Genomic DNA, 12,716 nt, shown 5'->3' on the forward strand with positions numbered 1-12,716 from the left:
CACTGATGATTTATTCCCGAGTCAACAGCTTCATCCTCATCATCTTTCTCTTAGCCGCTCCCTATCCCGACGCTGCGTAACGGTGGCACAGACTTTCAAAATAAGGGCACGCCTGAAAGAGGATGATATTGATCAATGTTTATACTTCGCATAGATGCTACATGATCGTTGCTCATTTAGCCGATATATGGATGCAGAACGATGGATCGTCACACCCCTACTGTAGTATGTAATCCAAAATGGCATCAAATTGTCATACTATAGTATTTCGTCAAAAATAGCACAAAAACGTCACGCTATAGCATGCTGTCCAGAATTGCATTAAAAAGTTCAGAGTATAGTATGTAATTCAAATAGCACAAAAAAGTCATATTTAGTATGTCGTCCAAACATATACTTTTGAAATTGTTTTTTCTTTCTTTCTATGCAGTGTGTCTGTATATGCTAGGTTACCCCACTAAACTAGTTATTTCACAGGGACCCATGTGTTCACAGTCCGAAGAAATAGTTATTGTCTTTTAATAAATGTACATATTGTTGAATTGCTTACTAACTTTAGGTATGAGTACTAGCATTGATGACGTTGTCATTCCTTACCTGGCAGAGGCTTGTTTGGGGGATCAGCTGAGTAAAACATTAAAAGTGACCCTTTTACATACAACTATTCTTTCCATTGTTAATATATCTAATATAGTCCCTATAACAATCTTTAAACATGTTGTCCATTGATTTCAATTTATTTTAAATGAACTAAAGAGACAAAAAGTAAATATTGCACACGTTTCAACAGATATATAAACACAAATTTGTTGTAAAAACAGGCAAGTTTAGTGCAAACAGTAACTCTAATTGGTGAAACACAGAATCACAAACAGACACAAATGAGGTCAAGCACAGTCAAATTTGAAACGGAGTAACTAACACCGCAAACATCGCCATCTGATACAGAGATGGAGCCTGAGCTTGGAGAATCAATCCCCTTTCACCACTCCTATCAAGTGCACTGTAATCAAAGTCCCATGAAATCATCTTTACATTATCTGTAATGTTAAAGATAGCAGGTTTTGGTGATTTGGAGAGACAGTCATGCCAACGCACACGACCTCTGTGGTCAGTTAACACAACGACGCATGCATATTGACATATACGTCTACGTTTAAGTATAAAACAGTAATGACCTTGAAGTGTTTGTTGCTTTTGAAGCGGTTTAAACCAGAATTTGTCAAAGATATGTGCATATAATATTCTTTATCCAGCTATTCTCATTTTTAAAATAATTATTTATTATAATTATATGACTCAAGTCTGGCTTGGTTGCTTTGATACGTTGCAGTTGAACTAAACCCTGTAGAACTCATATTAATTAATTTATTTTGAAGTTATGTTGTTCTCTGTCTCATTGGATTTAATTAGGAAAATAGACATCTTTATTTTTGTTTCTTCATTATTATTCTTGAAGTGTGCAAAGACTGCAAGAGCTAAATTATTCAATAAAAAATGTAACACTTTGCTTTAATTCCCACTATTCAGTATTTGTAAGCCGTATGTGAACGTTAAACTTAGTTTTAAGTGTTTATTATTGTTGTTTTCTTTTCAACAACGTAAAGTCCTCCTGTAGATAATCATAATCAGAGGCTGGTGTATTAACAGATCTTAAATGAGAAATAATAAAACACAGGTTTAGTCACTGGAGAAATTATAATTTTTTAAAAATTTGTACACTAATAAACAGTTAAAAATTACCTTATTTCTGTGTATATCCACATTATAGTGTGTTATACAGTACACCCTTCATTTAGTATTTATATAGCACTTATTAATACTTAAAAGGGAGTTAGAGCAAAATGTTACTTAACATATTGTTCATTTGTTCCCTAACTTAAATCAACAGCTGACATTGTGGCAGTCATGGAAGATATAATAGCATCACTTGAAATGAATGTCCGTGCAATCGCGTGGCCACTAACCCAACACTGTGACTTAACTCAATAAATAAATAATGTAAAAGTTGTAAAAACAGATACAGAATAAAGAAACATTCATTGTCAGGTAACATTGCTTGAAAGGAATAAGAACATCACGGGTTATATTTTGTAGCAAATGATTGCTTTTTAGTCAGTTCAAGGATGGAGTCCAGATGCTGAGCGTTAGATTTGTTATGCTTGCTGCAGATCGGATAAATGATTAGCCTGTTAGTGGTTCTCATGAATTGGGGGGGGCGTAAGTCATTTTGGGTGGTTTCTGCCTTTTTCTGCAGAGGGAAGGTGGCGAGCTGATTGAGATGATCAGAATGGATAAGGGAGGAGGAAATAATGCAATCAGACTCCCAATCCCCTTTTCCTTATAAGTGAGACTCATTTTACTTTCCTAGTTTGCGCTCACAAACCAGCATCTACTCCCTGTGTCTCCCCCATTCATCCATCCATCTATCCGGCTGGCCACCCCCATCCCTGCCTGTCCTCCCAGCAGCCTCTCAGGCCCCCAGCAGCTTTTTGACCAGGTAGCCCGGCATGCTGTAGAGGAAGAGGCCCAGCATGATGAGCAGCAGCAGGGCCAGCACGATCTTGATGATCAGCCACTTGTAGCGGTTGCACACCAGGTAGCGGATGGCTTTCAGCGGGCTCAGGAACCACAGAAAGGTGGTGTCTGGGCGACTAGAGTGGGGGGGTTATAGTGGGAGGGAGGTTAAGAATTAGATGAAGGTGGCGTGCGGGGAGATGGAGGAGTAATGTAGGGTTAGGAGAGGCGAAGAAAGGGGAGAGAGAAACAGGATGAAACATGGGAGGAATAAAAGAGACAGAAGGCTGGTGTTAGTGGCTAGTCAGCTAGTTGCATTTGAGTTATTTTTCACTGCAGCATGCTCATGTTTGTATCAATATTAAGTGTCAGAGGACCAAAAAATCACGTCACAGAGTAAAAGCTCAGCAATATAAAACTTATGCAGTGAATATGCTGATAAAAATGGATGGATGGTTGACCAACAGCTCTGAACACTGATGTTTCTCCAGGGCCGCTTGTTTCTTTAACCAGACAGCCACTGATGTCTCTTTTTAACCCCCTCGGCAGAATAAATGTTGGCATTGTATGTTTCTGCTACTTAACATTTGGACGTAATTATGTAGTGGATACGTTAAGACACTATATTTCAACAGCACTATGGTTAACGTATGGTAAGGTTCAGACACAAAAACCACCGTTTGGGGGACACAATCCCAGCAGGAAATGCAGCAATGTCTTGGTAAGAAAAAAAATCGCTTTTTGTGGCAGTGTCTTGGCAGGAAACATGGCATGTCTTTTGGAAAAAAACAGACGCTTCCTGTTTCTCTCTCCCCTTTCTTCGCCTCTCCTAACCCTACATTAACTCACTCCTCCATCTCCCCGCACGCCACCTTCACCTAATTCTTAACCTCCCTCCCACTATAACCCCCCCACTCTAATATCAGGGATAGTGATATTAGGTACTGATGATAGTGATGTCTCAGTAAATCATCACCATCTCCAGTAAAAAAAAAAAAAAAAAAAAAAAAGTGACGGGTTGCTACAAAACACCCAAGTTTGGTGGCTAAAAGCGGTGAGACACAGCATCTATCCACCATCCACTCCACCTTCTGATAACAAAGTCGGCTCGTATACCATGTAACCTTAGAAACACTGAAATGATACGCAAGTACTCGTGGTTTGCAGAAACGTACAATGGAAACATTTTATTCTGATGACTTTTCATTGTCAATAACTGCATTTAAATTTAACTAAAATTCTGGATTTAGAAGCTACATTAAACTTGTACATCTCTTAACAATGCAGAAGAGTCTGACAAACATGGCTGCCTGATCGTGATAGTTAACACTTGCAATTACTTTACATGTGAATCTTTCCCATCTCTGTCATGTGTCCTTTATGACATAAACTATACCTAAAAGTAGCCCTGCATGTTTCTATACCTGTAATTCTACAGTCGGTCAGTTATAAGACGTTTAATGGAATGTGGTGGTAAAAGACACTTTGTCACGCAGAAAAATTGATACGAGATATAGCAGAGAAAGAGACTAATCTACAGCTGAAGCAACAGAGGAGAGACAGAGAAGAAACAAAGACACAGTTTTAGCAGGACAGGACAGGAGCGACTACAGGAAGGGCAGCAGAGTCCAGGAAGCGAAGGGGTTATATAGAGAAGCAGAGACAGCGAGGAGGGGGCGGGGGCTACCAGCGCGTCAGGCCCCCAGCATCTTCTTGACCAGGTAGCCGGGGATTGAGTAGAGGAAGAGGCCCAGCATGAGCAGAAGCAGTAACAGGCCCAGGACCTTGAGGATCAGCCAGCGGTAGTTGTGCCAGATGAAGTAACGAATGGACTTCAGAGGGCTCAGAAACCACATAAGACTGGTGTCCGGGCGACTTTCCGGAAGGAGGTAGACAGAGGGAAGGAAGGAAGGAAGGAAGGAAGGAAGGAAGGAAGGAAGGAATGTAGATGGAGGCAAAAACAGGGATAAAGGGGGAGTCACACGCACATAGGAGGGGAAGGGGGAGACAGAGGGAGACAGTTGAAGAGATGATAGGAGGAGAAACGAGTGCGAAAGTGTAACAGTGGCCTTTTGACAGTGCAAAAAGCAGTGCAGGGTCAAACAAGACCAAATCTGTATTAAATATTAGGTCCTGATTATTTGTGATTTGTAATATTTGATTCATTGCGTTTTGCACTGCGAGAATGATTTTACTGAAGAGGAGATTTGAGAAACGGTCATGTCTGCGCACACAACCATCCTCAAATTTGATAAGTGAAACAAGAGTGTGTGTGTGTGTTTGTGAGCGTTAGATTCTACATGTAGTCTGAATATCTTACTTTGGTTTCTCCAGCGGATCAGGCTCATTTCGTCCGAGACCTACAGGACTTTTCTCCGCCTCCTCTGCTGTCACCAGATGAAGCTCAGCTTCTACCTTACCCTGCAATGACGCATGAATAAATGTCATTTAAATCAGTCTGCTTTGAGCATAGTAATACTTGATCTATTCTATGCTCTCTCTTTACAGATTAATGCTGCATTCACATGAAATCAGGCAGATGATAGACGTCAGATGGAATGCCACACCGGTAAAAAGAAAACATGCGCGACAATTTGTTGTGATGCTGTATTGTTTACAAAGAATGGATCAAAATATATTCAAAATAATTTTGTGATGATTTCTCCTAATTTTCTAGTTATGTCCAATTATTGTCCAGACTGCCCATTTTCTTCTTGTGTGAATGAGCTACCTAACGTCCATTCCTACCCGTAGCATGAAAAAAAACCTTTTAAACAGCAGTGCCGTCTGCCATTATCTTTGCCGGCCTATAGAAACATAATTTTACTGTCTTTGTTCTCTTCCACTAAAATCACATCAGGTGATATCAGTTTCACAAGAATGTGACAGATGAGGTAACAGTGACCTTGAATTTTGACCTTTGACCACCAAAATCTAATCAGCTCATTGTTGAGTCCAAGGGGACATTTGTGTTACATTTGAAGAAATTCCCTAAAGGCGTTCATATCGCAGTCACAAGAATCAGACAGATGGACAGAGAGACAGACCGACAACCCGAACCTCAGGCCACGGCTGCACTGGCTCCAGATATTAGGTATTGATGATAGTCAAAAAAAAAACATTTGTTAAGAAAAGATTCTAAGTGTTTAAACTCTGTACTTCATTCTTTTATTGTCTTGCTTTAAAGGGGCTGTATAAGACATTCAGAACATTAATACAGCAGCAAACAACTATTTTCTATATAAAGATAAAGTAGACTGATGGGGACCTGAGCAGATAATGAAATCACGCTACCTCTGTGTGTGATGTAACTTAAGCTACTCTGTCCAATCAATGTTTTGGAAGATGGTCATATTGTTCTTTATTCTGTTAGATTTCAGGTTTTACTCTGTCGAGGGCGGCTTTCTAACCGCTGTTTAAAAGTGATACATGAAGAGATTTTCAAGAAAATGATTTCATGTGTGGCGCAGCTGTGACTTTGCTCATGATGTGCTCAGTATTTAACGACTGACTCACCGTTAGCTCCATCTCATCGTTCTCATCCCGGGCTACAAATGGCCACCAGCCCTTGACCCTTTTCTGTTTGAAGATGGAAATGGTCGGCAGCTCATGCTCATTTCGGATCATGTCAAGGGAACACTGCTTGGCCGTCTTGGCGCCACGAGGGAACCTGTTTAGGTCCAACTCAATCGCACCTGAGTGTGGTGATAGTCAGAGACAATAAAGATAGTGATATATATATATATATATATATATATATATATATATATATATATATATATATATTTCTTTTTAATCAGATCTTAAGCTCTGCATTTGCTCCTCACCCAGGAAGTCATCCGCAGAGAAGTGGTCAGCGTCCCAGACCTGCAGCGTGAGGCGAGGAGGGATCTTATATTCAGTCTCATCCCAGGAGAACATGGACTCTTTCTTAGAGATGACGATCTTCTCCTCAGCCATGAGGTAATCGAAGGGGAAGACGAAGCGCCAGTTAAAGTTGCCCTCACCAGTCAGAGAGTGATAGTGCACATCTGTGTCCTGCTTGTCCTCCTGCTGCCCTTTGAGCCACCTATGGGAAGAACCACAGAGATCAGAGTTAGGTCAACCTTCAGGAACATGGTTGAGACAAGTGGACATAGTGATTTTGTCAGTCATGCACCTCTAAGGTCTAACAAGTAGGAAATTGCAATTGTCTGTTAGTAACTGAGTATTGATTTGGTTGATTTAAAAGGAGCATAGGACATGTTCAATGTACCAATCTGCCAACAAGAGAGATGATGCTATTAGGTCAAAATCAAAACACATAATGTGGCTCCCCAAAAGCAAATCAGATAAATGTTGGTGACCGATACAAAGGATGTCCCGATCAAGTTCTTTTGCCCCCATATGATATTGTGTATCTGCCAAAACCGAGTCCAGATCTGATATTTGTATTTACCTGGATAATGCAGCTGCACAGTGCATACTTAAAGTACTTTAAAGTTATTGAAATCAATCCAGTGTACATGCTCAACAGTTTATTAGCTCTGCTATGATTATAAGAAATTATGTTTATATCCAAACAGTCCCTAGGGGTTTTTAATTTATGTTTTTTTTTCTACAAAATACCAACACTGACAAACTAAGAACATTTTTATATGGCTCTTATCACAATTCCACTTAGTAAAAATAACAAAGTAAACAAACTAAAGTATGTCTTCATGAATTGCACTTGAATCCACTTAGTGTAGCATTGTCACAAAACAGAACAGAACCAATAAATGACTTATACAATCACAAGTCCACTTCAGAGTAGTGTTACAGTTTAACTCTAACATTCCCAGTCACAACAAATAAAAATCGGTCACGTCTGCTTATTACACTACTATAGTAAAACTACAGTAAAATAAAAATTCCAATTCTACTTCAGTTCTACTTTACAGCTAAAGCTGAAAATAAAAAAAAAATCAGTTTCTATCTATTGGAGTAGCAGCATTAAAATAAAACCTGAATATCTGCAGCAAGTAGTGCTCTCAGTTTACGACACCTGTGTGACAGTGGATGCAAACAAAGTATCAGGTTGGGCTCATGCTCAAAATAACCGATCCCAATCAATTAAAAATTGCATTGATCTGGCCAAGTACTGATCCTTCCCATTCAATCGAGACACATCTAAACGATACATAAAATCTGATTTGATGTTGGAGTTTCACACTATTTTTCAAAGCCATGCATACATAAAGCTTGCAAAAATGCCATTAGTGAAACTGTCCTTAAAAAAATCTTTCATCTTTAGTGTCTGGATGCAGACAGCAGAGGATCAAAGGCTATGAGGACAGTCTGTGCTGGCTGGAGCTCTTTCATCAACAGTAGAGTGAGACTGGCTTCATTAGTGAGGAGGAGCAGGAGGGAAGCTGCACTCTCAGTTCTCAAAAAAATATAAAAAACATGAAAAAGTATGCTGACAAAGGACTTTCACCTTAAAACATCTCAGTGAAAAGTGGAAAAATGTCAGGGAATGTGCTAGGATTTGGTAACTGAGATGCACTGGTATAAATTAGGCTGGGGTTAAGGTGGAAAAGCACTGGGGTTTGGCTTGGGTAAAAATGTCATTAAAACATTACTGATCTCATGTGACGCAACATATGAAGCATAACTGTATCACAACACTGGATCCATCTGCAACAACCCCATCCTCCTGTCTTTATGGTCAGTGCAGACAGTTGTGTCAGCACTGAATAAAGATCTTGATTTTTAAACTAGTTTTATCATCCTCCAAGTATTTAGAGTTGTTTGAGGATGGCACGCTGTTTGTTACAGTGCAGTCCTGAGGTGACACACCCACAGGTGACGCCAAGTCAGCTGAGGGAAAAGTGAGTTTGGTTAAGAGATGCGGGAATGAGGAGGCGCCGCAAAACACTGACATTAATATCTTTTAACAGGAGTAAAATATCAAAAAGACCCTTTTCATTGTAGAAATTTTACATGTAGCCACAAGAAAAGCACAATTAAATTCATTAATAATGGCTGCATTGCATTTAGTTCAGAGGAGCTGGGGTTGTAGTGCATGCTGTACTGCCATAGTGCACTGGGACACTTAATGTAATGAGACATTATTAATGTTAAGAGTTACACCAGTGCTATTTCTCTCATAGGTTTATGGTCACATTTCACTTCCATCCTGTGAGTTATCGCTGTCTTCCACTCACTTAAATGAATTCAGGCATGCATTCCTTGTGATTTTTTTGGGGGCTTCGGAGTAAAGTAACTTCACTGGATGGAAGGCTAATGTAACTGCACCTACAAGTCAAAATGTCTGCCATGAAAAGGTCCGGTGTTGGGACCAATCTGCAACATGACAATGTTATCAAAAACATTGGAGCTCTGTCGTACCGTCATGCTTATTCTTCAGTTCAATACATGCAAGAGCCTCCAAATACCTTAAAATTAAAATTACAAATATCTCGAAAGTCTTTACGTAAAGTAAGTTAAAGTAAAATCTAAGAAACAGGACCAAACCACAAACCTTAATCCATCATCATCATCATCATCATCATCATAATGACAGATGAGTGTTAACAGTTTAATCTTGACCTCGGAATTTTTTTTGTTTAAAAGGTAGTTTACCAAAATTAAAGAAATGGTAATATGTAAAACAAAACAAAATGTTCAAACAATAGCTTGACAAGAAAAGAAAATGGTAGTTGAACAAAATAAAATAGGTTTACAGAGAGGAAATGGTAGTCTAGCAAAATAAAAGAAAAAGGTAGTTGACAAAATCACAGTTGAATAATTAAGAAAATGGTAGTTTGACAAAAATAGAACAAATTTGTAATTCAACAAAATAAAACTAATATTTTAAACAAAAAACAAAAAGAGAACAGAAGTTTAACAAAAAGGATAATAACGTGACAAAAATCAAAATGATAGTTACCAAAAAATAAAATAATTTAAAAGAAAATTGTAGTTCAACAAAAAAGGTAATAGTCCACAAAATAAAATTGTTTGATGAAAAAGAAAAACTATTCATTTAACAAAAAGAAAATAGTAGTTGACAAAAAACAAGAGAAATGGCTTCTTTACAAAATAAGACAACAGTTTGATAGAGAAAAAGCAAAACGGTCATTTCATAAAATAAAAGTAGTTTGACAGAAAACAAAACAAAATAAAGAAAAAAACAAACAAAAATATGTAGTTAAACAAAAATAAAAGAAAAAAGTAGTTCAACAAACCAAAACAGGGAGGAAAGTCACGACAATGTAGATGTTCAAAATAGCCATTTCATTTCTCTAAGCACTTGAACGACTTTATGTCCGTGCAAAAAGATTTCTACAGTTCCCAAGGTCACGAACAGTGACTCAGTCTCAGCATATCTGTGGATTGTTTTGGCAAGTAATTACTCAAAAAGTTGTTTCTGTGGTTTGATCCTGACTAAACTCATTTTTCATTTGGTATTAGTTTTCAGCATGCTATTTGGAGAGTAAAAGACAAGCGAGGTCACGTGCTGGATGGAGAATTGGAAAGGGGGAAAAGAAATGACTCCAGAGCTTCAGGAGGAAGGAAGGGAGGTAGTTGTACGAGCCATGCGATGGAATCGTGTGTTTACCCCCTGACATAGATGTCAGACATCTTCTCTCCTGTCATGAAAGCATCGTCCTCTAGAATTACGTCATCAGTGTTCCAAATAACAACACGAAGCTCAAAGCTAGACAGCAGCAGAGCATTGACCAGAGGAGAGAGAGAGGACGACAGACAGGGAGACACACCACAAACACAAAGACAAACAACACAAAAACGCACACAGATAAAAATGGAAACAAAACAAAAAATGGTTAACTGCAAAAAAAAAAAAATCCACACACAGCTCACATCCACGGGATGAGGCTTGGTCGCCGCGTCCCGCTGTACCTACCCCCTGACAAATATGTCACTGGACTTTTCCCCAGTGAAGTAATCATCGTCCTCCAGTATTACTTCGTCTGTATTCCAAATAATCACCCTGAGCTCATATCTGGTAAGGGGGGGAGGAAGGAACACACAGTTGGACTTATATTTGACAGTAAACGGAGCTCTAACTACTCAAACAGACTCACCATAATTTAACTTGGGGATAAAAATACGTATTCTGTTGGAAGAACTGAAAAATTTTAGACACTTTGAATGCTATTAAGAAATGTGCTACCGATTAAATCTTGAACTTACAGTTTTTCATAATTAAAAAAAGACATAATCATTGTGATGTTTGTCGTATTCCCTCCAGCCAGAGCCTACCTCTTTGGTTTCCGTGGTGATATGTCAATCGCAGGTCCAGGGGCAGGCATGTCCATGGGAAACATGTCAACCCACATCTCAATACGGCCCTTTAAATACACAGAGAAAAAAATCATGTATGACTGTAATTTAATATCTGTTCCATGACTCCAGACAGGTGTGGGTCTTTCCTACCTGTTCGATGCCGGGTTTGTCGGGGTTCAGCAGCGGTCTGGTCTCCACGTGTTCAGGGACGAGCTTCCAGCCAACCCTCGGGATCTCCTCCCAGTGATTCAACACCGTCAGAGCCAAATGCTCCTCAGTCTGCTTCTTCAGACCTGGCATATTCACACAAAAAAAGGTTGAATAACACACAGATAAAAAAAAGGCAAATGCGATAATTTCATAAGATTGCTGGTATCTGGGCCTCGTTAAAAAAATTTTTTTATCTGGATCAGAACCACAATCCAGATTTAGAGATCCCATGTTTTGCCAATCCATCAAATAATGCATTTTACTTTGAACTGTATTTTTTTTTCTCAAACCAACACTGGACTGGATCGTCCTGATCCAGATTTGATCAGATTACTTCTCAACTGGGTTGGCTGGATTATAAGTGATAACATATTCTCAGTAGAAGACCAAATGTAGTTGAAATCTCTGACAAAAGTCAAAAGCTTAATGTGTACAAGTCTGTTTATGTAAGAAAACATCAAGAACATGAAAGAATAACAACAAAAAAGGGAAAAACAAAGAAATATCTCTGTAACAAAAACCAAAAACACATTACGATTAAAATCTTGTAAAATAACTCTTGAAATCAGAGACTACTTGTGTGATCACTTGTATATCATATTATACTGGTATTGGTTTAAACAAGTGATGTACAATGCTTTGCAGACTGACAAGGTCTCAGTTTTAGGAGAAAAATGCAGCCATACCATTTTCATCTTCGATCTCTGTATGTCCCAGGAAGATTCGATTAGCCACCTTGACTTTGCCCCCCGGCCCATAATGAGGTCCATCAATCTTGCAGTCCTTACAGAGTTTCGCCAGGATCTGACTTGGCTTCATCGGGTCCCGCCAAACATTATATCCATGGCTTCCATCAACAGATAACAAAGAGGTAACTGAACTGCTTCAGTATATATATTCAGAGTACTAAATTCAGTCAAACTGAGGACAAAATTGGAGCTTTTGAAATGAAAATTAATACAGGTGTGTGGTTATGTATAGTGAAACTAAACCAATAACTCAAACATGTAAAGGATTGTACAAATGGATACTCACACAGAATAGTTGGATGAAATGCCGCAGGTGGCTCTGTATTTGCTGTAAAAACGATTCTCCAAGTCAATCTTTGTCTCCCCAATCAGGTCATCAGTGCCAACCAGGTCCCAGTCGTAAACAGACACAGTTAGCATGGACTCCATGGGGAACGTGGCCTCGATGTCAAATGATCTGAGCGCAGACAAGTGGAGGATGAACAGAATACGTTCAGAAGAATTAAGAATTGAGAGTAAATGTGAAGAGGGATTCAGACTTGTTCAGAATATTGCTGCACAGGACATTTTTAGTAACAGCCAAACTGCCACTGTGTTTTGGTCGGTCACGATAACCCCAGCCCAAGCCCCTGATGTAAGCAGGTCTTTCATTTGGCCCAGCAAAGTGTTGGTACCTGCCTGGAAGCGGTTCTTCTGGCCTCGGGCCAGTTCTTTGGCTGTCGAAACACAAAGAACTGGTTCTAGATCAGAAACTGACCCAGAACCAGCCCCGATGCAGAAGGGAAACATGAGGAGTAGCTGTCTCTCAACTTACTTCCCAAATACAGGATTGAGCTGTTTGGAGATGTAGTTCTCTTTGTCCTTGACCTCTGACTTGCCCAGCTTGATGACAACGTACGGATCAGCCTTCCCATTGATATCAGCAGGATGAAGATCTGTAGCCTGAGGTCGAGGAAAACAATTAAA

The 12,716-nt window shown here is 39.3% G+C and overlaps 1 protein-coding gene across 1 annotated transcript in view; it reads right to left on the reverse strand.

The window, feature by feature from the left end:
- Positions 1-1,783: 1,783 nt before the first annotated feature.
- Positions 1,784-12,716, reverse strand: part of otofa (otoferlin a) — a 106,656-nt gene continuing 95,723 nt past the window's right edge. Inside the window, exons 38-48 of the mRNA XM_042503597.1 lie at positions 12,565-12,692; positions 12,037-12,207; positions 11,688-11,848; positions 10,942-11,084; positions 10,768-10,856; positions 10,409-10,507; positions 10,103-10,201; positions 6,345-6,586; positions 6,034-6,212; positions 4,838-4,938; positions 1,784-2,654 (exon numbers count right to left, since the gene is read on the reverse strand). Of these exons, the coding sequence (XP_042359531.1) occupies positions 2,474-2,654; positions 4,838-4,938; positions 6,034-6,212; positions 6,345-6,586; positions 10,103-10,201; positions 10,409-10,507; positions 10,768-10,856; positions 10,942-11,084; positions 11,688-11,848; positions 12,037-12,207; positions 12,565-12,692 (1,593 nt within the window). The 3' untranslated portion in view covers positions 1,784-2,473. The remainder of the gene's footprint in view (positions 2,655-4,837; positions 4,939-6,033; positions 6,213-6,344; positions 6,587-10,102; positions 10,202-10,408; positions 10,508-10,767; positions 10,857-10,941; positions 11,085-11,687; positions 11,849-12,036; positions 12,208-12,564; positions 12,693-12,716) is intronic.

The sequence above is a fragment of the Plectropomus leopardus genome, chromosome 16 (genome assembly GCF_008729295.1).
Source record: "Plectropomus leopardus isolate mb chromosome 16, YSFRI_Pleo_2.0, whole genome shotgun sequence".
NCBI lineage: Eukaryota > Metazoa > Chordata > Actinopteri > Perciformes > Serranidae > Plectropomus > Plectropomus leopardus.